At 46.5% G+C, this 27,522-nt stretch overlaps 1 protein-coding gene across 4 annotated transcripts in view; it reads right to left on the reverse strand.

Moving 5' to 3' along the window:
- The window catches only part of STK25 (serine/threonine kinase 25), a 1,190,884-nt gene that overhangs the window by 854,967 nt on the left and 308,395 nt on the right, over positions 1 to 27,522 (reverse strand). For all 4 annotated transcript variants that reach the window (XM_069618115.1, XM_069618117.1, XM_069618114.1 and 1 more), the window contains exons 2-3: positions 25,684 to 25,914; positions 21,725 to 21,781 (exon numbers count right to left, since the gene is read on the reverse strand). In XM_069618115.1, coding sequence (XP_069474216.1) covers positions 21,725 to 21,781; positions 25,684 to 25,914 — 288 coding nt within the window. The remainder of the gene's footprint in view (positions 1 to 21,724; positions 21,782 to 25,683; positions 25,915 to 27,522) is intronic.

Here is a 27,522-nt window from a genome sequence, read left to right on the forward strand (position 1 = left end):
TGTATACCCATTTGCAATGGAAGCCAGCGTATCTCCTGTGCTACTTGTGGAGTGAGCTCTTGGCGTGAAAGGCAGAGTCTTGTCCGACAGTGAATAGCACAGTTGTATGCACCTGACTATCCATCTGGAGATAGCATTCTTGGAAATATGATCCCCTTCTCTGCCTGGTGCTACGGAGATAAACAGTTGGTCTGTTTTTCTTAGCAGTCTGGTCTTGTTTACATAGTAAAGGACTGCCCTCCTTACATCAAGTGTGTGGCGTTTAACCTCAGCTGAGCTTTGGGTTTTCGAAGGAGGCCAGGAGCTCAATGGACTGGTTTACATGAAATTTAGAGATAAAGTTAGGGGAGAACCTAGGATGCGTACGTAAAACCAGTTTGTCCTTGTGTACGATAATGAAAGGTCCTGCACGTAGAATGCTTGCAATTCACTAACTCTCCTTATGGAAGTAATAGCCACTAAGAAGCCAGTCTTGTAAGTCAGGTGTTTAAGACTTGACTTATGCATCGGCTTAAATAGAGGTGCCATGAGCTTAGCGAGTACTACATTGAGATCCCATCCTGGTGGCGGGTTTGAGATTGGAGGGTGGAGTCTCTTTACTCCCTCCATGAATGCCTTGATGAAAGGTACCTTCCACCATGAGACCTTGTTGTGGGCAGTGGTGTAGGCTGACAAGGCCGCCAGGTGGACCATTAAAGAGTTGAATACTACACCTGAGACTAGAAAGTGGAGCGTATAGTTTAGAATGTGTGATGGGGTACAATCTATGGGGTTAATTTGTTTAGACTGGCACCAAATTACAAATCACCTCCACTTGTCCAAGTAACAGTGTCTAGTGTTAGGCTTCTGTGCTTCCTTTAGGATATCAATACACCTTTGTGTTAGGTTAAGATGTCCGAACTCTATGACTTCAGGAGCCATGCTGCCAAGTTCAAAGAGTCAGGTTGAGGGTGCACTGTTAGTCCCCCGTGTTGAGTGTGTAGATTGTTCATGCACGGCAGTTTGATGGGATCGCACACCGCCAGTCTGTGCAGATGTGGATACCAAGGTTGTCTTGCCCACATAGGAGCAACTGGGATGAGTGTCACCTGTTTCTTGTGGATCTTGTTCATTACCCTGTTCATGAGAGGTGTTGGGGGGAAAAGCGTAAGCACACTTTCCGGACCAGTTCATCCATAGGGCATTCCCCTTGTAGCCTGGTTGGGGGAACCTGGACGTCTGGGCATTGTCTGTTTTCGCTTGTAGCGAACAAGTCTATTGTGGGGAAACCCCATTGAAAGAAGAGTTGCTCTATGACTTTTGAGTGTAGTTGACATTCGTGTTCCTCTTGTAGGGGATCTCTGCTCAGAGAGTTGAGTTCCCCTGGAACATGCTGAATGATAGGAATATTTTCAGTTTGAGTGCCCATTTCCAAATTTGTTGCGCTAGCTTGGACAGATTTGGAGAATATGTACCCCCTTGTTTGTGGATATAAAACATCGTCATAGTGCTGTGTGAGGACTTGCACTGCCTGGTTCTTCAGGTGTATCTCAAACATTTGAAGGGCTTTGAACACCGCTAGTAGTTCCAGCAGATTGATGTGGTTCTGCGCCCTAGCATGAGTCCAGAGACTTTGAGGTGTGTGATTAAGGTAATGAGCACCCCATCCGGCGAGTGTGTCTGCTGTGACAATCGCCTGTACTTCCGGTTTGTGGAAGGGTTTTCCGTTCAACAGATTTTCTCTAATCCACCAGCGAAGGTTTTGTCCTAGTGTTGGCGAAACGACCACTAGATCGTCCCACTGAGCGCTTGCCTGAGACCATTGTTTCGCCAACCGCTCCTGCATGGTTCGCATGCGCAGCCGCGCGTGTGGTACCAGGTAAATGCAAGACGCCATCATGCCTATCAAAAGCATAGCTTTGCGTACGCTTATTGGGCGGCCACCTTGATAATGTGGAATTTGCGGTAGCATGTTTTGGACTTTTTCCTCTGATGGAAAGACCAACCCCTATTCTGAGTTTATTACGCTCCTAGGAACTGTTTTGTTGTGCTTGGCACAAGGCTTGATCTTTTCCCGTTTATAGAGAAGCCCAATTGAAAGAGAAGGTTGATTGCTCTTTGAATGTTTTGCCTGCAAACCTGGGGATTCTCCCCCGTAATCAGTCAGTTGTCCAGGTAAGGGTACACATTGATTGCCTCCTTGCGCAGGTATACTGCCACCACTGCCAGTACCTTTGTGAATACCTTTGGTGCAAATGCTATTCCGAAGGGTAGCACTTTGAATTGGTAGTGCTGGTTTGCTATTTTGAACAGCAAGAATATTTAAATATGAAAATAAGCATCTTTCATATCCAATGTTGCCATGTAATCCCCCCCCCCCCCGCTTTAGCAGAGGGATTACTTATTGTAGGGTAGTTATGCAGACCTTTTGTGGCTTGACATACTTGTTTGCAGGGCATAAGTCTAATATTGGGTGCATTGTTATATCTTTCTTTGGCACAAGGAAGTAGGTTGAATAAATACCCTTGTTTACCTGGTTGGCCGGGACGACTTCTATGACGTCCTTTTGAAGCAGCGTGGCGATTTCCTCAAGGAGGATGCGTTGGTCTTCTTTGGAGTGAATTTTCTGGCGCGGTGGATGGTTCTGTGGTCGCTCGAGGAGCTCCACACAATAACCGCCCACCACAGTGGACAGCACCCATTTATCTGAGGTGATTCCCTCCCATGCTTGGGTGAAGTTTGAAATACGCCCCTCCTACTCGAGAGGCATGGGAGGGCACCTGGAGCGGGTAGTCAACGTTTTAGGTGTTAGCACCTCTAGAGGAGGAGCCCCTCCCCATCCGCGAGATCTGCGCAAACCTCTCTGGTAACTTTGCGAGGCTTGGCCTTGACTGTTACCCCATGTAGTTCCTTGATTTTGACTGTAGCTTGAACCTCGTTGGTAATTCTGTCCGCGAGAGTGACGAAAATTACCATTACACCTTTCGCCAGTGGGTTTATTGGTTAACTGGACTTCAGTGTATCATATTCTTCTTTAGCCGTCTTTAAGGCGTCTTCAACTGCCTTTCCAAAGAGTACGTTAGGCTCTATGAGCATATTGAGAAATATGGCTTGCGTCTCCTGCTGGAAGCCGGCTTAGCATAACCAAGCGTGATGCTTAATAATGGTTCCTTCTGCGATTATCCTTCCCGCATTGTCTGCGACGTCAAGTTTAGTTTTCAACATGTCGCTTGAAACCGCCCTGCCTTCTGTTACCACAAGAGCTAATTATGACTTGAGGGGTTTAGGGGCCGATGACAAGGCCAAAACCTCATCCCATTTATGGCAGAACCTCATCTCAGTTATGGCAGTCATAACTTGCTAAAGGAGTGGCTTTATTAGTCATTCTAGCTTGAAAAGCAGCCGGAGATACCACTTTCCTCCCCACTGTATACAGTTTTTTGCTCTCCTTGTCTGGAGGAGCTTCAGAGGCGGCTAGGGAGTCTCTGCTCTTTTTCTCACTGTTGTAACAACTAGAGAGTCAGGCTTGAGCTGTCCTCTTATATATAGAGGGCTGGATGGGGCAGGTTTGAAGAGCTTCTCAACATGCAGGTTAACAGCCTATGCCTGATTAGGTGTCTCCAGTGAGGGTTGTATCTTTCACTGAACAGACCACAGTAGTGGAATGAATTGAGAGACAGCCTTCTTGTCTCCCAAGATATCATCCACATAATCCTTGTCTTGTTGTGTCTCCTGCGTTGCTATCTGGAAATGCTCAGCCGCCTCGACGAGCAAGCCATTAAGTAGCGGCTGGTTATCTATGGGTGAGTCTGTTACAGGGGGATCCTGATTGACAGGAGAGTCCATATTATACATGTTTGCGTCTTAGGATCTGCTGCCTCTTGAGAGGCATAGAAGTCTTCGGTCTCAGTGTCCTGGTAATACAGATCAATGACTGGTGTGGGTTTAGAAACAGTGGCCGAAACAGGGAACTAAGAACCAGAGGCGGCTGCTGTTGGAGGGGTGGACTGAAGACTTGTGAAATTATTAGGTATTTTTCAAAAAAATATGCCATGAAGGTCATTCATCTCATGACCCAGTCTATATCGTCACAAGACCACTCGGTAGAGCTAGGAATTGATCTAGGGTCTGAAGGGTGTAAAGGAACTCCTTGATCTTGAAGAGCGAGATGCATTTCAGGAGACATTTGGGTTTTCTCCTTTAGGGCTGAAGACAGGGAATCCTGTTCATGTGTGTCTTTATTCTTGTGAGGCGACCTATCCCTTTGTGACCTTTCTTTATGGGGGGTCTTAGTAGACTTTTTCTTAAGACTCCCTAGCCTTTACTAGGCCTTCTGGAACGTGTTTCTTTACCAAATGGGCTAGTCCCGCCTGGATAGGGTTTTTTACAGATTTTGGCAGAGAACGTCGAACTTCGGTAGTTGAAAGATTCAACGCCTCATCTACAGACGTGCAGCGTTCGGAGTTGGATTTACTCACAACGTCTGTTCTGTCTTTACACAGTCGGGATCTGTCATGTGGCGACCTGGTTCTGGAGTGCCCAGAGTACAGAGATTCTACGGACCTCTCCCTAGACGTCGTGCTTTGGGCCTTCTTCAACAGTCGTGTCGAGTCTCGGCCGTGGGTTGTGCGTTTAGTGGAAGGGGTTGTGATAGCGATCTTGTCCCTGGGTGTCGTCCCCGTAACAAGGCCGCCGGCCTGTCTGATGGGGTCAGAGGTATGCGCTTGGGCAACCGGAGTATGCCCATCGACTTTGCCGTCGGATACCGCAGCGTTGCTGCCGTCGCTGAAAGTTCCTTCCATGTCCATGGTGGCCTCAACCTGCTTTGTGTGGTGGGCCCAGCGTTTAGTTAAGCGGTCCTTTAATGTTTTTTTTTTTTTGTTTTTTTTTTATTGTATATTGGTTTGAAAAAACCTTTACAAATTTTCATTATCAAAACATAAAATTGCACAAAAATACATTTTATCATTTTTCACCTCCATTTTAAAACATCTTTTTACACATATAATAAGCATTTTACACCCGACAACTAAAAGAACTCACATACAAGTCTTCAATTCTTTTCTTTCTGCTAAAAAAATTAAGCGGTCCTTTAATGTCTTGGGTTTGAAGAGCCTACAAGCCCGACAGGTCCCTTCAACGTGGTCCCGAGGGAGAGAAAGTTGGCACACAAGGCGTTTGTGGACTCACTGAAACTTTTTGTTGCTCTTAGGGCAAAATTTATAAGGGGTCCTATCCATAACAGAATGGCAGAGCAGCTAGGCAAGTGTAGTGTACGAAAAGGGGCAAATACATTCTTAAATGTCCTCCCCCCCTCTCTCCCTACTGTGTGGGCCGAAGCCTGAAGCGGCCTTCCAAGGCCAAACGAATCCACCGGCGGAAGTCTTCAACGTTTGTTTGTTCATCGCTGTCAGATAATCTCGATAGCCTGTGACATGGAATAGAAAGGATAGTAAGAAAAACTATCATTAATTTGCAAAAGTCAATGGTGATAAGCCGAAAGGAGAACTCTGAGAAATAGCATCCGTCTACAATGGTGGAAAAAAACAATCTGAGGGACCTCGACGTGTGAAGGACCATGGGTAGAGTGGATGCCACAGGTATTACTGGCACGCCCTGTCGACGTCCCTTTTCAAATTTTGAAAACAACAACTAATACTCTGCAGCTTCCGCCAGATGTCGGCCTATGCACAGCATGTGATCTAAGCAGATCCCACAAATCTCAGAAATATATATCATACGGCCCGCGGTATTGGTCGTGTAGTTATGGTTAAGTTGCTAAACTCATAGGAAGAACACTTTTTCAGTGGCTTATAACTTCGCTCCCCCTGGAGGAATGCTCACCAAACTTTGACAAAAAAGTATATGGTATATTATATGGTATAGTATAGTATATTTTTGTCGCCAAGTTGGGTGAGGTTTCCTGCAGGTGGGGTAAAGTAATAGGGGGGGATCCCAAATTCTTATTTTTTTTTCCATAGACTGAATGGTGGAAAAAAAGGCCGAAATGCCTGGATGGATTTTCACCAAATTTGCGGCAGGGTGGGTCTTGGGCCAGAAAACGTGCTTTTGTGTGTTTGGTGTAATTCCGACCAGTACTTTTGTTGGAACGGGCTGAAATGCACATCCCCAAAAATTAGTGATATCTTGGTCCGCTCCGCGGACCCATTTCCCTGTTCACTCCCCGGACAGAAGTGGCATTGGCTTGCGGTATGGCATGCTGTCGGAGAACTTTGAATGCGGCCGGTGGATGGCTGGAGGGAAGCGTGCTGTGCGTCAGAATTTTTTGGGAAACGCCACCATGATCTATCGGAGGACAGTGCGGCAGCGGAAGGGTCTGGAAAATGTACTGTACGCCATGTGTGGCGGCAAGAAGGGAGGGAACGGGTGGGGGAGTGAGAAGTGGTTCATGCAACATATGTACATAGGTGGAAGACGACGGAGGAGTGCCTGCAGTATACGTGCGTATTGCGTCAATTTGCGGGTACCAATACAGGCGAGTACTTTGTGTGGTGATTGGAGGCAGATGTCGTAACGGTCCGATAGCTTCTGCCGTGACCCATTTGCAGCGACCTCTTTTCGTGGCGAGTGGTGGCAGGTGAATTTTAGAAGGGGAACAAATTGCACATGACATAGGTTGGGTGTGAGTGCAGGTGGCTGTGCTCTGCAGATGGAATGCGGTAGTTGGACACATGGTGACATGTATGGGTGAATGGAATGAAGTAGCGGTGGGTCTGTGGAAGGATTGTGTGCAGATTGGTTGGCGTAGGGTCAGTGTTGCGAACAGAATGTGGGTAGGTTGGCAGTGACAATACTTTGTGAATGCAAGTGGGTATGCGATGCGCAGGTTGGGTAGGAGTGCTGGTAACAGTGGTGTGTATGTAAATTGTCGTAGTTGGTTACATGGTGAAATGCAGGGTGGCATTACGTTGCAGTGGGTGTGTTCAAGGCCTAGACTATTTGGTGCATGGACAAAGGCCGTGGCCATGCACTGAAGAGCCTAAGACTTGAGGACACCCACGGCAGTAATGCATTTTTGACTTCACATCCGTTAGAGGGTGGTGACCTGTAAGGAATGGTTGTGGAGCACATTTCAGACGACAAAGAGCAGCAGAAGTGAGCTGCCATGCGTGTATGTTTGGTGTTGCAGGGGTGGTCACTGTTAGAACATGGTAAATGTTTTGATCTGTGGATAGAGATAGAGCAGTGAAAAGTCATGCAGTGTGGGCACTGGGCGCAGTGTTTGCATAATGTCGGTATGGAAGAGGGTATGGTTGAAGTGCAGCTTACATGTGCTTGGTTACTATGCTGTGTGCAGATTTGTTGAAGTAGGCCCAATGTTGTGAAAATGTTGTGGTTAGGTTGGCAGTGCCACACAACTTTGTGAATGGGTGTGGGTAGGGGTGGTGGAGGCGGTGGTATGTTTGTGGATTCTGTTAATTGCGACCTGTTTTCATCAATGGGTGTTTTATGGTGTGGGGGAGTTGGGGTGAAGTGCTGCTACCTACGCATGTTACTTTTGTGCATAATGGTAGCTGCCCACATGGGCGCATGCAGGGATCCACAGTGTTGTGCTGGGTGTGGGCAAGGGTGGACTGTTGTGTGAATGGCCAAAGGTGTGCTGGGTGCGCCTCAGGTTCTTTGTGGATGCTGAAATAGTGCATCCTTTAGCAGAAGTTTCTGGTGGAGGGGCTTTGGAAGCAAAGGCACCCTGCACTGAGAGTGTTTAACGGTAAATATGGAGTGGTGAACAGAAATGATAGTGTGCAATGTAGAGGTGAAGTATGTGATTGGTGCATGCATGTTTCAGAAATTGCACAGCAGCCAATGAGGGAGTGTTGGAAAAATGGCAGTGCAAAGGGAAGAAGTACTGTGTCTGCTTTACTGGGGAATGGCCCGCGCTGTAGGTGGAAAAGCGCACGTGCCACATCCTGCTCTTCTGAGCATGGAGTCTACGCAAATGGAAATGTGGGGATTCTCCAATAAGGTGTGGAGGGTGTGGTTCACAGGAAGGGGCGGTGACATATTTACCCAAACTTCGATGCAGTGAGGTTGGCAGAGATGGATAGACGCCGAGTTGTGATAGTGGATGATACCTTTGTGCGCGATCTGCACAGGCATGGAAAGAGGCTTTGATACAGACTTTCAGTTGGAAGGAGTGCAGGCTTTTTGGTGCACAGTGTATGAGTGGGGTTTCGGGTGCATGGATTTCCTTTGCACATGTGTGGCCTCTGTTGGTGCTGTTGATGTGGTGCTCGTACATTTTGGAGGACTACATTTGGGGTACATGTCGTGCTCACGTTTACTCACACACCTAAAGAAGTTGATGACAGCAGTGATGCAGATGTTCCCCACTGCCAAGTGATTTTCTCATTGGTAACACCAAGAGGAGCATGGGACCATGCTGGTGTAATTTGTCCACAGCCAGAGGTTGGGAGATGTTGGATAAACAGAAGCATGTGTGACTTTATGTGCAGTGCTGGGATGTTGTGCACAGACTATGAAAGCATTAATAATCAGCAAGATTTCCAGTGGTTCCATTCACCTCCACTGGCAAAGGTGTTTTGTTTGCCACGCTGCACGAAGCGTTGCAGAGAATCCTGTAGAAATGTAAGAGAAGCATTAATCTTCAGTTGAAAGAAATGTCAGGAGGAGAAGCAAAGAGAGAGTCAGCAAATGAGAGAACACAAAAAAAAAATTATGCACGCACGTACATAACAAAAACATGACAAACTCCCCCCCCAAAAAATAAGTGTTTTTAGAGACAGTACTAAAGAAACAATCCCCTACCCTGTTTTACATTCCCCCCACACCCCTCGCACGGTAACTCTGTGGATTCCGCGGTACTTTGTGGATTAGACGTGCCACATCTGCCTATTTTTAGGATGGCAGCTATGGCATTGGCACCGTGGAGGCTAAGCCATTGCGCAATGTGATTGCTGGGTGTGGTGTCTACACAAGCACTGTGGCAGAAGGTATGTTTGTACAGAGAAATGTAGGAGGCTGAAAGTGTGCAAGGTAAGAGGCAGGCAACCTGTTTGTATGCATGCTCTGCACGCACTTGCTTAACGTTGCTAACATACATTCTGTGCTGCTTTTGTGGGATAACTTTTCTGACATTTGTAGTACATGCATTACAGTGGAAAGAACATTTTGTGCAGTCTACAAGGTACGTGGCAGGCATCCTCTTATAAATGCAGTGTGCGTATCATATGATATGGTATTCTGTGGCATTTGTACGGTGCCTACAAACAAGTGTATGAAGGCGCGACGAGGAAAGAGGCAGAACAGAGGCCACACAGAGACATTGATCCCACCTGGCCAGGGGATACAGTGTGCAAGTGAATGGCAATACATGCAACTACGGCCGGTGCTGGCAAGTGGAAGGATAAGTGTACACATCAACTGGTGGGTGGACTGTTAACGTTGCAGAAAAGTCCACAAATGCGGGGGTTGCCAGAAAGCCAGTGCAGTGGTGGAACTTTTGGGAGGGAGGTGGCCTGGGGCACAGATGACAGGGTGGGTGAGAAACCAGTGCACAATCATTTTTAGGCAGGAAGTGCACAGGGAAGAGGAGGGGGAAAAGAAGAAGCACAGGAAGGTTGCGAGGGCCTTTCAGACCCTAAGATGGTTCTCCTCAAGTTCCAGTGTGGCAGAGAGCCTGTTCCAGAGGGAGGCCCCAGCAGGAGAAAGACATACCACCAACTGGTTGCGTGGAAACGCAACTGACCCTGATGGAGTTGGAGGCGGATGAGGGAAGAGCTGGAGCAAGCAGATATTTAGGAAGTGAGAGTGCAAGGTATTGAGGTTCCAGGGACCAGAAGGCCTTCTGCATAATGCACAAGGCTTTTATTTTATTCTTCGCAGCCACTTGGAGCTATTGCAGACATTTTAGTCCAGCAGAGATATGATCCGTGGTTTTCAGGCTAAGGACAAGTTGCGTAGTCCTCTTATGGATGAGTTGCTGAGGGCGGAGAGTGGAAGCTGGCAGATTTAAAAAGAGGCTGTGGCAATAGTGCAGCGTACAAAGAACCACAGCCATGCACACACTTACCTTTTGGGAACTGACTTTAGGTTGGTAAGATACATTCAGTGGTGGCTTTGGCACCAGCTTTTTACGATGTATGTAGGAGGTGGGTTAGTGGGGAACACATTTTGTAGCATTGTTGGAAGCAAAGAAGAGTTCCTGTTTCGCTAATACACTGTATGATATGGGTAAACGAAAACGTTGCAAGCAAATACCATTAAATTGCCACTTCATGGTAGGAGATGGGAGGAAAACCAGTATGCTTTTCAAACAAGTATTGGACGCTAAGAGGCAAATAAACGTGCGCAGAGGAACTTATAACAGAGTTGTAAACATAGTGCCAAAACAATGTTCATACCTTTCTTTTGTGGTGATGGGTGCTCATGTGGATGAATGTGCATGCAGAAATTGTGCAATGTTTGAGTGAACTTTCCACTGGACGTGCTTTCCAATAACAGCACACTTGCAGGTTGATTTTGTAACGGTATATATGAGGTCTTGTGGAGAACTGACAGTGTTAGATGCAGACGTCTTGGATGGCATTGGTGGATGCGTGTATGACTACTTAATACCCAATAAGGGCGTGATGGGAAGAGGGTAGTGGAAAGGGATGGAGTGTTTGTGCTTCACTGGGGTACGGCCCTCACGATACTTTGGGCACTGTGGGGATTATCCAATCAGGTACTGAGGGTGTGGGTCACAGGAAGGGGCAATAATACTAGCATTCATTACTCTGCGTAGTGAGGCTGGCTGACATGGAGAAACGCATTGTGTTGACTTTGGGTGATGCCTTTGTGATAGATCTGCACACGTATGCCCAGAAAAGAAACTTTCATGGCAATTTCCGTTTGGAAGCAGGGGACGCATTGTGGTGCGCTGTCGATCTCGGTTTAGCTGATATGCATGCACTCTGGAGACAACTGGCCAGTTCCGCTACTGTGTATGTTATCATGCACTGTGGCGGGTTATTGGGTTACCTGTCTTGTTTACGTTTGCTCTGTCGACTGCAGAGGCTGATGAATGCAGTGAAGAGGCTTTTTCCCACTGCCCAGGTGGTTTTGTATGCCATACCACCAACAACAGAATGGATCACTCACATTGGCTGTTGTACCCAGCTAGAAGTTGGAAGGTGTCTGATTAACAGAAGCATGTCTGATTTTATGTCCGCTCGTGACATGTTTTTTGTAACAATGACATCATTAGTTCTGCAAATGCAGAGTTATTCCAATGAAATGGCATTTTGTTGTCATCCATTGGTAATGCTGTTTTGTTCACTCATCTCCAAGACGCACTCAAAAAGTTCCTGTCAGATTCTGAGGATAAAAAGAAAACGCACAACTGTATGAAACCGAAAACTTGCTCTCTGTGTGGAAGCAGATAATAACAAAAAAAAACAAAATACCAAAAAAACCACAACGGCTCCTTTCAGAGCCACCCTTACAAACAAAAGCCCTTACCCTGGTTGACATTTCTTCCCCCACGCACGTACGCAGCACGAAAGCCTCATCTGGGGATTATTAGGCCGGTGGCCATGGAAATGGGACTGTGCAGGCTGAAGGATTGCGCAACAACGTTTCTGTGTGTGGTGTGTACGCAGGGGACTTTTGTACAGACGTGCTAGTGTTACCCGGTGAGCGCATGTGCCACAATCTGTGTTTCTCAGCATGCTGGCCAATGGAAATGCGACTGGACAAATTGTCAAATGAGGTAGTCAGAGTGTGCGTCACAGGAAAGGGCGGCCATATTTTGTTTCATTACTCTATGTAGTGAGGCTGGGAGAGATGGCGAGACGCACCGCACAGTTGTCATAGTGGGTGATCCCTTTGCGGTAGATCTGGTCCAGTATGCCATGGAAATAGGCTTTAATGGCAATTTCAATTTGGAGGAAGGGGACGCTTTGTGGTGCGGTGTCGCTGTCTGTACATTGGCCCATTTGCTTGCAGAATGTCGACGAGTGCCCACTTTAGCTATACTACACGCTGTGGTCCTGCACTATGGAGCACTGCTTTTGGGTTCCATAGCTTGTTCAAGTGTGTACTGTCAACTCAAAAAGATGATGAAAGAAGTGAAGCACATTTTTCCGACTGCAAAGGTGCTTTTCTCATGTATACCATCAAGTCCAGTATACAACTATTCCAATGAATGTTGTCGGCAGCCAGAGGTCGGAAGGCGTCTTATCAACAGAAGCATGTGTAACTTCTTGTGTGCTACTGGGATGTACTCCTGTGAGAATGACAAAATTGGTTATCGATATGTGCACATTCTCAATGGAAATGGCATTTCATTGTCACCCAGTGGCAATGGCATTTTGTTTTCCAATCTACAAGCTGCAGTGAAGACGCTATTGTAAGAATGTGAGGCGAAGTACAACAAACAAAAACACTTATAAAAACCCGAAAATAAAATGATTCTATGGAAGCACCTTTAAAAGAAAAGAAATATACAAAACAGCTCTTTTGAGAGCCACCACTACAAACGATATCCCCTACCCTGGTTGATATTTATTCCCGAATCCCGCGCGCGCGCGCACACACACACACTTGGAAAAGTCTATGGACATCGCGACAGTTGCAGGGTTGCACGTATGACATACGTCCCTTTTGCACATGGTCGCCATACAGTTGGGCCTGTAGAGGACACGGGATTGGTCAATAAGGTTTCTGGGTGTGGAGTGCACGCACAGACTGTGGTACACGGTATATTTGTGGAGCAGAATGCAGAGGGTGTGCTTATGGCTGTGTGTTGCACGCGCCACAGCGTATGCTTTGTGGGGGAGTTCCACATACATTACTTCACAATGAATGGAAAGCAGAGTCCAGTGGGAGCTGATTGTGGATTGTATCATGTGGATTTGAAAGCGTATGAAGTACCTACAATGAAGTGATTGATTTTGGTTTGTGTGTGTGAGACTTTGGTGATGCGCGATCACAACAATATTATTGTTGTTCATTGTGGAGGGAAAATTGTACAACAGGTTACACGATTTTCAGTGCCGTTTGTGCTCAAAGAGGCACTTGGCCAAGGCATGCGTCTGTTTCCGATCTCCTACATAATTTTTTATGCCAGTACGCAGACACCCATGTCGGCGCGTTATTTTTCATTTGATGCAGAAATGGAGAAAGCGCGGGACATTGTGAAGAAGTGTATTTGTGCCTTTTTCTAACTTGTGCCAATGTCATACTTTACAAATGGGATTCTGACGGTTCACAGCACAAAGTTTTCCACACAAATAGCGTTCCTCTTAACATTACTGCATTTCAGTTTTCTGCACGGCCTACAGAAATTGCTTTGCTGCCCTTTTTGGGAGTATAAGAATAAGGTTTGTGGTAGCTGTTGCACACTTGAGCTCTTGAAAACGCACTACAACACGTAACACCATCTCTTTCAACAACCACCCATTTCGACTGCAGTGTTTTCCACAGTACCATGGTTCCTTCTATTTAGCACGCAATCTGTGGAGGGTATACGATGCGCGGCACACTGCCTCCCTTCATTGGCACTTACACTGTTGCACTCCGAAAGGAGGTTTCTTTACTTACCTTTTCTCCTTTTCCAGTTCATTTGTATTTATTTTGGTCATGTCACACATGCCACTGAAGGACCGAAGGCCAAGGGCCGGAATGGAAGGGCCACCACCTACAGGGTTATCGTAGGGTACATGCACAGAGAGGGTAATGTTGCGAGGCCCTCACTTAAATACGCACCACTCATTGTCATATTCCCGGACTGACTCTTCCAAAGTACTTTAAGTAGCTACCCTCTGTAGAGTACCGGGTTGCAGTAGATGCGCACTACAATGCCCTTTGCCAGGCAAGGATCATTAGCGCAGAATATGGTTTACAAGGATCATTCCTCTCCCCTCCCAGTCATCAGTGGAACCTGTTAATCTTCTTTTCTAGCCAGACCACAAGTTATTGATAGAGGGGGTACTGAGGATGGTTTCAGACAATCCCTGCCCTTCCAAGGCACACCCTGTATGCTAAAAAGTCACATTATGAAGCAAACTAATACTATTCATTATTGGCAGATGTCAAAGTTCACCATAGGGATGCCTTTGTGCCCTAATTTTGTTTGCATTGCTGGCTTTATGATTGGCTGAAGGGTAGACATTCTATATGGACCTCAGATGCATTTGATTGCTGCTGTTGTAAGTCTGGGGGAGAGAGTGCCAGATATCTGTCTGTGGCTTAACTGTGTTGGTCTTTGCCCTAGTTATTCTGTTTTGTTTGAAATCTCTTCCCGTGTTTTGCAATACATTTGTATTTGTGTTAAGACCATGGATGCCAATTTTGAAGAGAACTAGCTTATAATAACAGATATACAAAGCAATTCTGTGAAATGTGCCTGCCTGTATAATAGAATAAAGTGGAGAAAAGGCAGTTTGTGATGGTGTACAAAATTAGGACATACACGAGGGACACAATAAACAAACTAAATGTATATTTAAAAAACTGGTGACTTACAAAAGGTAACATTAATCTAAGGGGACAAGTGCTTCATACTGAACAAGAGTACTAATTAAAAAATGCAGTATTAAGCGTCACTGGAGGAAGTGGTGGAGTCAGGTAGGGATAGGGGTGGGCACAGGTGGAGAGCCCTCTTTAGCAATGAAGTGATGTTTAAGCAGAGCTTTGAAGATATCCACAGTTAGGCTGGCTTTGATTGTTGTGGGCAGTGGGTTGCAGTGGAGCGGGGCGAGTAGGGAGAAAGAGCAGACATGAAAGGAGGCACAGGGAGGGTATGGGACAATGAGGTTGAATGCAGGAGGATCCGAGGGAATGAGATGGTGAGTAAACCTAGATACAATCAGACAGGTACTCCGGAGCAAGACCACTGATAGCTTTGTAGGCTAGGAGAAAGAAAAGGGGGGGGGGGTTATGCAAGGAGAGTCAACCAGCATGCTGCTGGTAGCTAGAAGTGGGGGAAGATCTTGGTAGGTTGTAGAGGGTGTGGGTAGTAAAGCTGATGACTATCTAGAGGGAGGAAGGAGTAGAGAGAAAGGCCAATGAGTAGGCTTAAGGTTTGCTAAGCACAAGAGTAGACAGAGTTTTTGTAGAGTTAGTTTTGAGGCGGTTAATGCGAGCAGCCAAAGCAGTGGTAGTGATTAATTGTTGCAGTCGTAGGTCGCAATTAAAGACGACCCCAAGAATGCAAGCCTTGGACGAGGATGCACAAAGGTCAAGCAGGAAGGAGATAGGAGAGGAGGGTGTATGGATGTCATTGGAAACTAGTCAAAGAACTATGAAGACAGTTACCCCTATTCTCAGAACAAAGGCTTGTTTAAGGTCAGTGCACTCAAAGTCTCACAACATACCTCAAATGAATTTTAGGAGTAGAGAAATGATTCCACCATACGCCAAATTATCAAAATATACAATTTTATTACAAAAGTTACAAATCGTAGTAAAAAAGACCCAGCATTGGAAACTGGCAGAAGGAACACGTTACTTACCTGTAACTGTTGTGTTGTGACCAGAATTGGTCTGTCATAAATTGGTAACCTTGGTAAAAAAATGAAAGCAATCTTGCTTTAAAAGCCTGAAAACCGCCTTTCTCCCATTAACCAATCACTGGAAACTGGGTCATACTATACCCATCCAATGACGACCGACTCCCTAAGCCCCACCCCGGCGGCCATATTTAGATTCGAAGCATGTGAGGTGCCAGTATGAACGCAGAAGAGCCCAAGAGGGGAAGGAGGGAGGGTTCACATGTGAAGACCCAGACCCATGCTGGAGAACAACAGTTACAGGTAAATGACGTGTTCCTTCTCCAGCATGGGGTCTAGCATGAATTCACACGCTCATGAATATGATTATACAGCAGTACATAAACCCAACCACTTGAGGTGGCAAGGTTCAACAGAAGAACAACCACTTACCCCTGGAACATACTCACCTCAAACAAACAGGTTGCGTAGAACTACTTGGCCGACTCTGGATTCCTCCCTGGAATCCCGTTCGACGCAACAGAACTTTGTGAAGGTATGCATAGACCTCCACATAGGCAGCCTTGCAAATGTCCAGCAGGGGTACCCCAGAGAGAAACACTTGTCGCAGCAATGGCTCTGGTGGAATGGGCTCTCGCCTGGCCTGGAAGCAGTCTGTTGGTCAGACGATGACAATGCATGATGCAGCTGGAGAGATACCTGGATGGATATGGAAGCCTTCAACAGGGCCATCCTGTGGTTCACAGGTCCAAAGTTCACAAACAGTGTGGCGTCTTCCAAAAATTCCTTGCACGGGCCACATCTTCAAGGCACAAGCATTGTCCAGTGTACACAGAGATCTTTCAGCGGCTGAAGAAGAATTCAGGACGAAGACAGGAAGCACCAAGGGTTTGTTAAGGTGGAATTCAAATGGAACCTTAGGCATAACGGTGTGGTGGGGCCAAAACATCACACTTGCAGCATGAAAAAACCGGTATGGGCATTTGCAAGAGAGCACCTGAATCTTCCCCGACCCATCTGGCTGAGGTGATGGCCACGAGGAACGCGGTCTTCCAGGAGAGAAACTTCAGTGGAGCCTGATGCAATGGTTTGAACGGAGGCCCCATGAGTCTAGTAAGAACGACATTGAGCTCCCACACCGGGGCACGAGCCTTCACTGGTGGAAAAGTTCTGACGAGGCCTTGCAGACATTTTTTGAGACCACAGGGAAATGGCCACTAGGTGCATCTTGATGGAGGCGTGGGCCAATCTGGCCTTGGCCAAAGACAACAGGTATGGCATTAGTGTTGCTCACGCAAAGCAATAGAGGTATTGGAGGGATCGCATACACGAACAGGTCCTTCCGTGTGAACGAAAACACATCTCCCAGGTTCCCCGGTCGGGAAAACCTACTGGCGAAGGCTTGACACTTGAGTTTGCTGCTGTCGCAAAGGAGGTCGATCTGGGACGGCCCGACATGCTGAACAGATGGGACGTCTGTGCCTGCTGGAGCTCCCACTCATAGCAGGATCGCAGATCCCTGCTAAGGGAATATGCGGAGATGTTCTTGATGCCCGCCAGATGAAATGGGATGAGAAACATGTCCTGAAAAATGGCCCAGTGCCACAGTGCCTGCACCTCCAGGGAGAGAGCGGGGGAGCGGGTCCCACCCTGTTTCCGAATGTAGAACATAGTGATGGTGTTGTCCGTGAAGATCCTCACCACGCGTCCCTGCAGATGAAGTAGGAATGACTTAAGGGCCCAAAATACAGCCCGCAGCTCTCGCACATTGATGTGCAGATCCTTCTCCTCAGATGCGTCTGCCGTGGGACTGCCCAGTGTGAGCCCCCGTATTCATCTAGAAAGGTGTCACTGGTGACCGTAGCCTGGAATGAGGGAGCCTGAAACGGGGCCCCTTGTGTGAGATGGTGGCCCACCCCACCACCACTAATGACATATCTGAAGTCCTGGTTGAGGGCAATCCTGTCCGTCCACGTGTCCGTGACCTGGAGCCACCTGGCATCCAGAAACTCCTGTAGAGGTCTCATATGTAGCCTGCAGATCGGGATCAGGTGAATGCAGTACAACATCATACCTAGCAGCGACTTCATGGCACGCACCGTTGCGGACTGGGCTGAAGCTAGGTGATGCACCTTCCCCTACATAGCTGCCACTCTCTCCTCAGAGGGGAACACCAGAAATGCCACTGTTTTAAGGCGGACTACCAGGAATAAGAACGTTCTGAGATGGCACTATGCAGGACTTCAGAAAGTTGATGTAGAATACGAGAGCCGTCAGAAGGAGTATTGTCTCCCTGATGTGCCGCAACGGCAGGGCCTGAGAGGGGGACCGGATGAGCCAGTCGTCGAGGTACAGACAGATGTGTATGCCCTTGATACGCAAGTGCGCTGCCATCAGGGCCAGGTACTTTGTTAACACCCTTGGTGGCCGCGGGTCCAAGTTCGGAGCACACACACTCCATCGTGCCAGTCACCAGTTAACTTGCCGGTGGGCGGTGTATCTTCAGAGAGACCTTCCCTCTTTTCCAAGCCTGGCCCTTTGTCGAAGGATAGACTGAGGAATGTTTCCGTAAGGAAGGCACTCTGAAGCCCTCGCCGATGCCTATGTCCAAGACTTAGCCAGAGGCGACACAGTCAGCGCCTCACAAGCAGAGGCCCCCGTCTGCGAGGCCAACGTCAGCCACGGCTATGACAAAGACCTCGTCGACGGTTGCCACATCGACGACCATTGCTGCATCCCGACCTGGTTGAAAGCCACTAAGATTCGACTCGACGTCCAGGCCAAGGTGGTGGATAGGCCCTTTGATGGGGATAATCTCTTCGGCAAGGTGGTGGATGACACACTGCAGGCGATAAAGACAGACACAGACAGCTAAATCACTGGGGACCTTGCAGCAGCGACTGCCTTCGTCCTGTCAATCCTCCAGAGGGAAGTTCAACAGATCCTCTAAAGGCTACGCATCCACCTTCTACCATCAATCCTCCTGCTCCATGTCCCAAGAGTCATACAGGGGCTGGTCTCAGGCCTTCGACGTAGGGGCACAGTGTCTATGTTGTCCGCAAAGCTGCGAGAAGTGAAGGACATGTTAAAAAAAAATGGGCAATAGAACCAGTCCCTCTGCACCTCCAGGGCCCAGGGTGTACTGCAGATACTTTCTGGTCCGCAAGAAGTCAGGGGGGTGGCGGAATGGATGCCTCAACAAATACCGGAAATTCCAAAAATTCAAGATGGCCACCTTGCAGCAAGTGCTCAGCCAGCTGGAGGAAGGGGATTTCCTGGTGATGTTGGACCTAGAGGACGACTACTTCCACATCCCCATAAATCCAAAGCATCGTAAGTTCTTGAGCTTTGTGGTTCTGGGACGCATTATCAGTTCAAGGCTCTGCCCTTTGGCCTCAAATCGGCACCAACAGTGTTAAAATGCCTGGCCCCGATGACAGCGCACTTGCTTATCAAGGGCATAAATGTCTATCCATACCTGGACGACTGGCTCATCCGGTCCCGCCTCTCGGGCCCTGGCGGTGTGGCATATACTCCTTCGGACGGATCTCGTATTCTCCATCACCTTTCCGAAGTCCAGCATAGTGCCATCACAGAACACACTGTTCCTGGGCGTCCACCTTAATGCGGTGGCATCACTGGTGTTCCCCTCAGAGGAGAGGGTGGCAGCTATGCAGGGGAAGGTGCATCGCCTAGCTTCAGCCCAGTCCGCGACGGTGTGTCCCATCAAGTCGCTGGTGGGTATAATGTTATACTGCATTCACCTGACCGAGACCGGTGTCGGATCTACAGCGTGCGGCTTGGCCTTTCTGTCGATATCCTGTGGAGGAACATCTTCAGCGGATCTCAACCTCTTATCCGAGGGAGAGCATTGCACCAACGGTCGCCCGGACCTGGACGGGGCCCTGTGCATGCCCGCAGGGTGCACCTTTAGCCCTTTCTTCCTTCAGCCATGCCACCAACCTGCGGTAATTGTCCTGCTTCGTCTTGGCGGGGAAACCTCGGCAGATATCGCATCGATACTAGTCATGATCAGGATGCAAACAATAGAGGCACCTTGTGTGCCGGTCTTCCACGTAGCTGTTCCTCAAGCCACACCGGGACCAGATCCCGAACAGACTCCTCTTGCCTTCTTCTGACATGGCGAGGTGTGAAGTAGGCCTCAACCAAGCCTTCCGAACTTGAAAATCATAGATCCGAAGATGTAGTGGTCGATCTTCACCGGCAATGGATAACTGCTGTCAGCGCTGACCAATGGCGTCATTGGATGGGTGCAGTATGATCCAGTCTCCAGTGATTGGTTAATGGGAGAAAGGCAGTTGTCAAGCTTTTAATCCAAGACTTTTTTTTACCAAGAATTCCCAGCCTGACTACGTGGAATATACATGAGCATGCCAATCCATGCCAGACCCCATGCTGGAGAAAGAAGATTTCTGTTTTTGGAGAGTTCAGCATGTTCCAGCGGAGAACCATCCAGTGACAAACTGCAGTGAGACAGTTTGTAACCTGTTCTTAGATAGCGGGGGAACAAGGGACAGGATCCAAATATTTGAGTGTCATCAGCAAAAAGGCGAAAGTGAAATCCAAAAGATTAGATAATTTCTCTTAGGGCAGAGATATAGAGGATGAAGAGCATAGGTTCAAGGACTGATCCTTGGCGGGGATGCCTGGAGGGTGGGGGTGAGGTCAGAAGTTTGCAAGTTCCAAGAGATTGTAAAGATTTTACCGTGCAAGTAAGAGAAAATCCAGGCAAGAGCAGATTTGCGAAACTCAAGGTCCTGGAGAGTAAGGAGGAGAGAGTAAGTGAGGAGTGGTCAACAGTGTTGAAAGAGGCAGAAAGGTACACAAGGAGGAGTATAGAAGAGAGTTTGATGTGGTGAGCATTACATATGAAATTGGAGACATGCATGAGAGCAGTCTCAGTGGAGTGTTTACTATGGAAGCCAGATTGAAGTGGATCGCCAAAGCGATTATTCTCAAGGTACTTAGTGATCCGCTTGAAGACAATCCGTTCAAGGACTTTTGAATAATGGGGAAGGAGAGAAACTGGACAATAATGTATTGAGACGTTTTGGTCAGAAAAGGGTTTCTTCAAAAGGGTAAGACAGTTGCAGATCTGAAGGAGGCAAGAAAGAGTCCAGCAGGGAGAGCGAGGTTAAAGATAAAAATAGGATCAAGTGACTGAGACAAAGTCTTTGACTATTTAGGGTGCAAAAGGGTCGATAGGAGTGCAAGATGGATTGGCACTGTAATTCAATAGGAGAGGCAGGTGAGAAGTAGTTGAGGGTAGAAAGTTAGGGGGAGAGGTGGAGGACAGAATAAGGGTTTGGAAGTCAGAGAGGAGAGACTTTCTGCATTTAAATTAACCATGGTGAAAGGGGGGGCTTTTTCATGGACAACATTTACTCACATAATTACAGTTTGAGAGTGTTAAAAAATTATATTAATTAAAAAATATGGTAGGCATCTGACAATTATATTGGGCAATAATGGCTCAAGCAGATTAGCCAATACTCCAGCAAACATTTACTTATCTTAAATTTAAACCTATGATCTAGATTCTGTGCAATTCAAGACTGGATATAGAACCTAATGAAAAATAATGTACATCCTCAAGTCAATTTTTGAATGCCTCGTGAAGAAATTAGACTTTCAAGAGAGTAGATCAATAAACCATTATAATAACCCCATTCACCAAAAATACATTTGGAAAAAAGGCACTAAATGCTTAGAATTAAAACAATCTGTCGGCATCAGGCCTCAAACTGTGCGCTCGGCTCTAGCCACTGGCTAGTGATAATGGACTCTTGGCGAGTAAGAAATGGTAAGTCGTGTGTAGGGATAACATCAAGATGAAATTTACTATCCAGGCATAAAAAGTCAAACAATTCAATTCGCCAGATACACCACAACACAGCATTTTTTACTCGCCAAGAGTCAATTATCGCTAGCCAGTGGCTAGAGGAGAGTACACATTTTGAGGCCTGCTTTGTGTATCTGGAGAATTGAGGGGGCAAGTGACTTTCTGCTGAGCTAGAAACTTGCAACTTTAAGTGGTTACCCCTGATCAGGGTGGTTTATACAGTTTGGATATTAATGCTGTGCAGTGCTAATATTTCATAGAATTCAGTAAGTGCTTTGCAAGAATTTGATATGCCTGGTTACCATCAACTCCAGTGCCTCTAACATTAGATGCATTGAGAACAGAGTTCATGGGGTGCAAAGGTAGTACTTGAGCGCTTCAGAAACATTATTAAATAAATATTTACCAAATCCAGAGCTGAACCTCCACCCAAATACTCCATTATAATCCATAGTTTGGTGCTCTGCAAACAACAGGGAAAAGTATAAAATTAGCCCATGCTCCATGGAAATAAACAGGGAGAAAGGACAACGTTTATTTCATGCACTGCAAATCCTATTGGCTTGTTTGGAGACACTGGGGTAGACAGATCACTACTAGCTGATGTGCGCCAAGTAGATGAGAAAATTACAGAGGTAGGAATACCCATTTCTGTCAAAATTAGGGATCATAACATTCTGCGGTACCATCCATTTGCAATACTACAAAGTTAAGCAGGAAGAAAGAAGAGTGCATCATTCACAAACTCAGACAGGTCAAAAGAATTCATGCTTTGCTTAGAGAGTGAAACAAAGAATAAAACAATAAGACCACTGTGAATGCACGTAGAAAAGAAAAACAGAATAAACACTAAAGCTGCACGCACACCTTCCATGGACTTAAATTAAACATTTCAGAATATAAATCAAAATATACAGAGGACGACACGCTGGCAGGGATGAATTACAGATTTGTAAACTGCACTGGGAGTGTCGAGCATAGATCAAAGCATTGATAAAGGAGTGCGTGACCCTAGATAAAAGCCATTTAACCATTTCTGGTTTAAAAAGAGCACACACCAACAAACAGATTTAAAAAACGCCCCTAGCGATTGCAGTTGTTTTCTCCCTTCTCTGCATCGTGTCCGCCTTTTGCTAATTGACAGAGCAATTCCATTTTGCAACCAGACTTTTCTTGTCTTCTGTCCACACTCGGTACACTCCGTGTCATAAGCTAACCATCTTATTTTTTTAAATGATGATAAATAAGTAAATACAGGTCTAGAACCTGGCTTGGCATCAAAGGAGAAGAGGTGGCCACATTTATACCATATTTACAAAAAGCTACAGTGATTGTGCCAACATATGAAATCTTAAATACGCTTAATGTCAATCCAATTACTAAAGCCCAAAATCAAATCTAAAGAACATCAAGACAACCTTACGCCAAAGATAACATGCCCATAACACAAATTGCACAAACAGTAGCTAGGGTAACTGAAAAGGATCAATATGCTTTCTTGGGAAATCTGTTTTTTGGCACTCTCTGTCTTAAATGACCTCTACCCGACCACAGGCATGTGGGAGGCGGGGGTCGATGCTGCCACCCACAATGCAGTGCATTGCCCGGATTAGTGTGGATAGGATACCCTTGTTGTCCCACCTTGATCCCAACATCTCAGTCAGGGGGCATTGGCTCATCACATGTGCACCCAACAACAGACTTTTAATCCTTTGACAATGTATGTCCCAAAACGTTTTCATGACAACAGCAACGTTATCAATTAGGTGGGTCCTTTCATTTCATTATCTGTGGTTCCCACATCCCTGCATTAAAATTAAAGAAAAAGAGAAACTAAGAGAAAAAGATGTTGCACATCCCCTGGTGTAGATGGTGGAGTTAGACGTCTCACAGAGCCAAATTAGACTTCTCTGAGAGCCGCATCATCTTCAGCAGAGTGGAGCTTGAGTTCCCATATGCATGTGCAAAGGTCCATACATTCCAAAATGGTGGATCAGGCCTCCCAAGCCTTGCCCTGCACAACATGTGCAACAAGCTATTCTACATAAACATCAGATCAATAGGTAGTTTAGAACCCACCCATCCTCGAAGAGAAAACAGTAACACATCCTCACCAAATACATGGCACGAAGAGGAGGGAACACAGGGTATGAAAATAGATTAGGAGGAGGCACAGGTCTGGGAGTTTGGAGAGAAAGCACGTTTTAGGGCGGTTGAAGAGAGAGAGCAGAGAATGGCAGAGCAGAAGAGACTGGAAGAGGTGAAAGAAGGAGCACAGGAGCAAGTGTGTTTTATTATTATTATTCTCAAGAAGGGGAAAGAGTTCAAAACAGTATAACTTAAATATAGTTCTGAATCTTTAGCAGATACTTATGAACTCCTCCAAAGTCCCTTTTCTCCAAGGTGCCATTCTCTCAGGTTCTAGAAGAGCTGGCCTTTTTGAGATTTCTGGGTGACTAAGGTCAGACAGAAAGCAGAGATTTGAGACAACAAAGAAAGAAATGGGGAGACAAAACCATCTTTCCAAAATGTTCCATTGGCAGGTAATCTTTCAACAAATTTGAATATACCAAGCAAAATACTTTTAAGCTGAGATGTAAAAATTAGGCAATGTCTCTCCAAAGAGAAAAGCTTTGTAATTTTGGTTCTCACACCAGTGTCACACACAGTGTCCTGGTTGATGATCCGTAAGGCGACAAAGGGGCCGGTTTCACCTCTGGCTTGTCTAACCTTTCTCCTCAGCATCTTAACAGGGATAGTTTAACAGATGAGGCCAATGGCAGATAATGGTTTGGAAAGATTGCCAGGCCTTACACCACCATGGCTGGGAGAACATTTGTTCAAATGGCTTAAGCCAGGATGGAGGCTGGGTTCGAGACGTTAGAGCCTAACACCAAACCTTGGTAAGCTTCCATCTCCCATAACCCATCTATACTATCTGAATCTCCTTTTCGTCAATCCAAAGTAAGTTTGTGCACATGGGGGTCTTCCTCTACTGTTCCTTCAGGGACCTGGCTCCTCAAAAATCTCCTTAATGCTTCGTCAAATGCTTGTGCCTCCTCCTACCTCTCACAATCCCAGTTATCTTTGGGTCAAGTGCACCCCCCCTCAACTCTTGCCCCTAAACTCCTTGTCCCATTTCTCATTTTCCCAGCTGCACCCATCTTATTCCTTCCTCTTTGGCTCCTTCTTTCACCACCACCGCTCCTACTCCACTCCTCCTTTCACCACCTCTACCACTCCTCTATTGAGCCAATCTCCTTTCTCCAACTGTCACCAAACGCCATCCTTCTACAGACTCCTACATATATTCCTTTTCTGTGTCCGTTTTTGTACCTCAGTGTTCACTGCCTGTGGATTGAACATTCAGTGAGGCTCTGCAGGTATCTCACATACTCGTTCTCTAGGCGTGAGAGCTCCACTGATGATGCAGCCTCTCTATAAGCCCCTTTCTAGCAGTCTAACTCCACCTGCTCTGACCCAAGGCTGCTTTGCAGCCACTTTTCTCTTATTGTCTGTATCATTTGTCCTAAGCGAGGAATGTGGGAACTGCAGGGCCAATATAGTTACTGTTGTCATCCAAATTGATGAGAAACCATTTTTCAAAGGGTCTTGTGTCCATAGGCTGCACATGTAACTTGTACCGGTCTCCTCATCCAGGTTTGGGTGGCAGAAGGTCGACCAGGGGATCTCCCCACACCATCTCAAGGACCTGCATCACAAAGCAGATGGTAGCGCCCGGCTCTCCTCGGCCGACACACACCAGTTGTCAGGCAGGGGACCTAGTCCTAACGCACTAGATACACATTTTAGTATTTTAAAGCACAACTGACAAAATGTGTGGTCTTTTAAGCCTGTCTATAGCGTCTGGTCATTTCTAAGAACTATTCTGAATGCCTGATGATCAGATAATTTAAGTGTTTTGCTTAAAATTTGAATTACTGTTCTAAGAATTGTAAAGTAGTATGCATTATCCATTGTTTTAAGATGCACAGCTACAATGATAAAATGTTATAAATCGGAAGCACAATTTGCAAATAAATGTCCTTCAATACCAGAAATGTAGTACCATGTGATTTAGGAAATCTCACTACAGACTGACAATGTAATTCCCATCTCAAGGCACATTTTTCCAAACAACGTTAAGTGGTCAAACGTAGCTATAAAAGAGCATGCCCCGAGATAGGATGCATAGGATTGGTCACATAAACAGGCCATTCTGGAGTCAGTGGGTGTCTGCTTTGAGTTAGGAGTCACTGCAAGCAGGTAATGTACGAATCGGCGTGATGTACTCAGGAAGACTATACATTTAAATGGAACAGATAATACCAGAGGATGTTAACACTCAAGTCAGATAGGGAATACCTTGAGATATGAACCATAGTATCTTGTGATGTAGGGGCTATCACACTGACTCAGTACTGTAATCTCTTGTTGGATATCCTCAATCTCATCTTCAGCCTCCTCCAAGTCAATGATTTTGATGGCCACCACTGCTTTGGTACGGTTATCAATGCCCTTGTACACCTCACCAAAGGAGCCCTTTCCGATCCTCTCCAGCTTGGTGAACAGCTGCTCCGGGTCCACACATGAATTCTGGGATAGCAATAAGGAAGGAAGGAAAATGTTCAGTGAGACAATACTTTTATGTCAAACAAAGGAACAACGGTGTATATTAGACCCCCTTATCAAGGTTGTAACACATTGTTATTTTTCACCAAGCCGTGCGCTAAAGTGTACAGCTTTGATAACACAAAGTGCATTTGCATTCTAAAAGTAAGTGTTTGCCATGAGAAAAATAGATTCTGTGCCTTTAAAAATGTGAAACAGGATACAACCAAAAAGACACCAAACTAACATGTTTTTCTTTTGGGCAACATTGGCTAAATGTGTGCTAATGAATATTTAATGAATATTTAAGTCACCCTAGTGTGTAACGTTTGCATATTTAGCAGTGACTTTATGCTGATACTTTTTTATATACTCACCTGCACGCGACACTGGCCTTGCATCTTCTAAAATCATTTGACTTTGATGTAACAATGTTCATGGTCTATACCTGTGTTTTAATGAAACCAGGCATTCTCTGGACTGCTTTATTGTTTTGCATCATGCGCTCTGGCTTGCAGTGTGCTCAAAGGCTAGTCATCATACCAAATTCGGTTTCGTTTTTACTTGCATTGAATGGTTTCCCAGGTAAGACACTTGGTTCCCCAGCATGGGATCTGGCACGGATTCACATGCTCATGAATATTCCCTGTTGTCAGGCTGGGAATCCTTTATTTCTCTTCTAAAGAAATCTTTGTCCTTTGGGTCATACTGCTGGCATTCAATGACAGTCCTCTCCCTAAGCCCCGCCTCTGGCAGCCATCTGCATATTTTTACCCCACGCTTCAGTTTTGGAAGTTCGAGTTTGCACTCCGAGCAATGTAGTACGTTTTACAAGATTTTTTCGTGGAAAAGTCCAATTTTTGTGTGCTCTTTTCCTATCGGCCGGCAATGGGGAACCGTTGTCGGTGAAGTTTCGCACCCATCAAGGGCAAGGATTCGTCGAAGTTTCCAGAAGGCCACCTTGGGCCTACTTCGCGCCATTCGACCATGTTGGAGGAGAAGAAAGATGGAAGGACCCTCTTCAGGCTCTGCACCAAATGCGGCTATGGAATGCCTTTGTGGAAGACAAACATCTGCAGTGTCTTTACTGCCTGCACCCGGACCACATGGAGGTGCGAGATATGCCTGGGCTCTTTCGAAGAAGACTATGAAAGACGGGCACAGCGCGTATGATTTAAAGCAAGGTGCGACCTAGGGCTGGATGTTTTCAATTGTTCTAACCTTGTTTTTTGTCTTCTTTCTCGTTTCAGGTCTTAGGTTTCGAGAGCAAGAGCGCGGATGCTGCGGAGTGGGATCCGGGGTCCGCCAAGAAGACGGGATGCTGCTGGAGTGCCGGGAACAGAGTCCAGGTAAGGTTGCAGCCGTTGTAAGATCCCACAAGGTAAGTTAGCTGGATCAAGCGGCGGTGAGCGTCACGTTGCACGGAGGTGCAAAGTAATGTGAAGCGCTTGTCTGAGGGAAGGGTGGGGTTTATATAGTCTAGTTCTTGGCCACGTCCATTGATTCTGGCCTGCCTTCCACACCCTGCCCCTCCTAGATTCTCCATGTGCCCTTCAGCCTCCTCACTTAGGTTCTCTGCATGTGCCTTCCAGT

The sequence above is a fragment of the Ambystoma mexicanum genome, chromosome 10 (assembly GCF_040938575.1).
Source record: "Ambystoma mexicanum isolate Mex_15411 chromosome 10, UKY_AmexF1_1, whole genome shotgun sequence".
NCBI classification, from domain to species: domain Eukaryota; kingdom Metazoa; phylum Chordata; class Amphibia; order Caudata; family Ambystomatidae; genus Ambystoma; species Ambystoma mexicanum.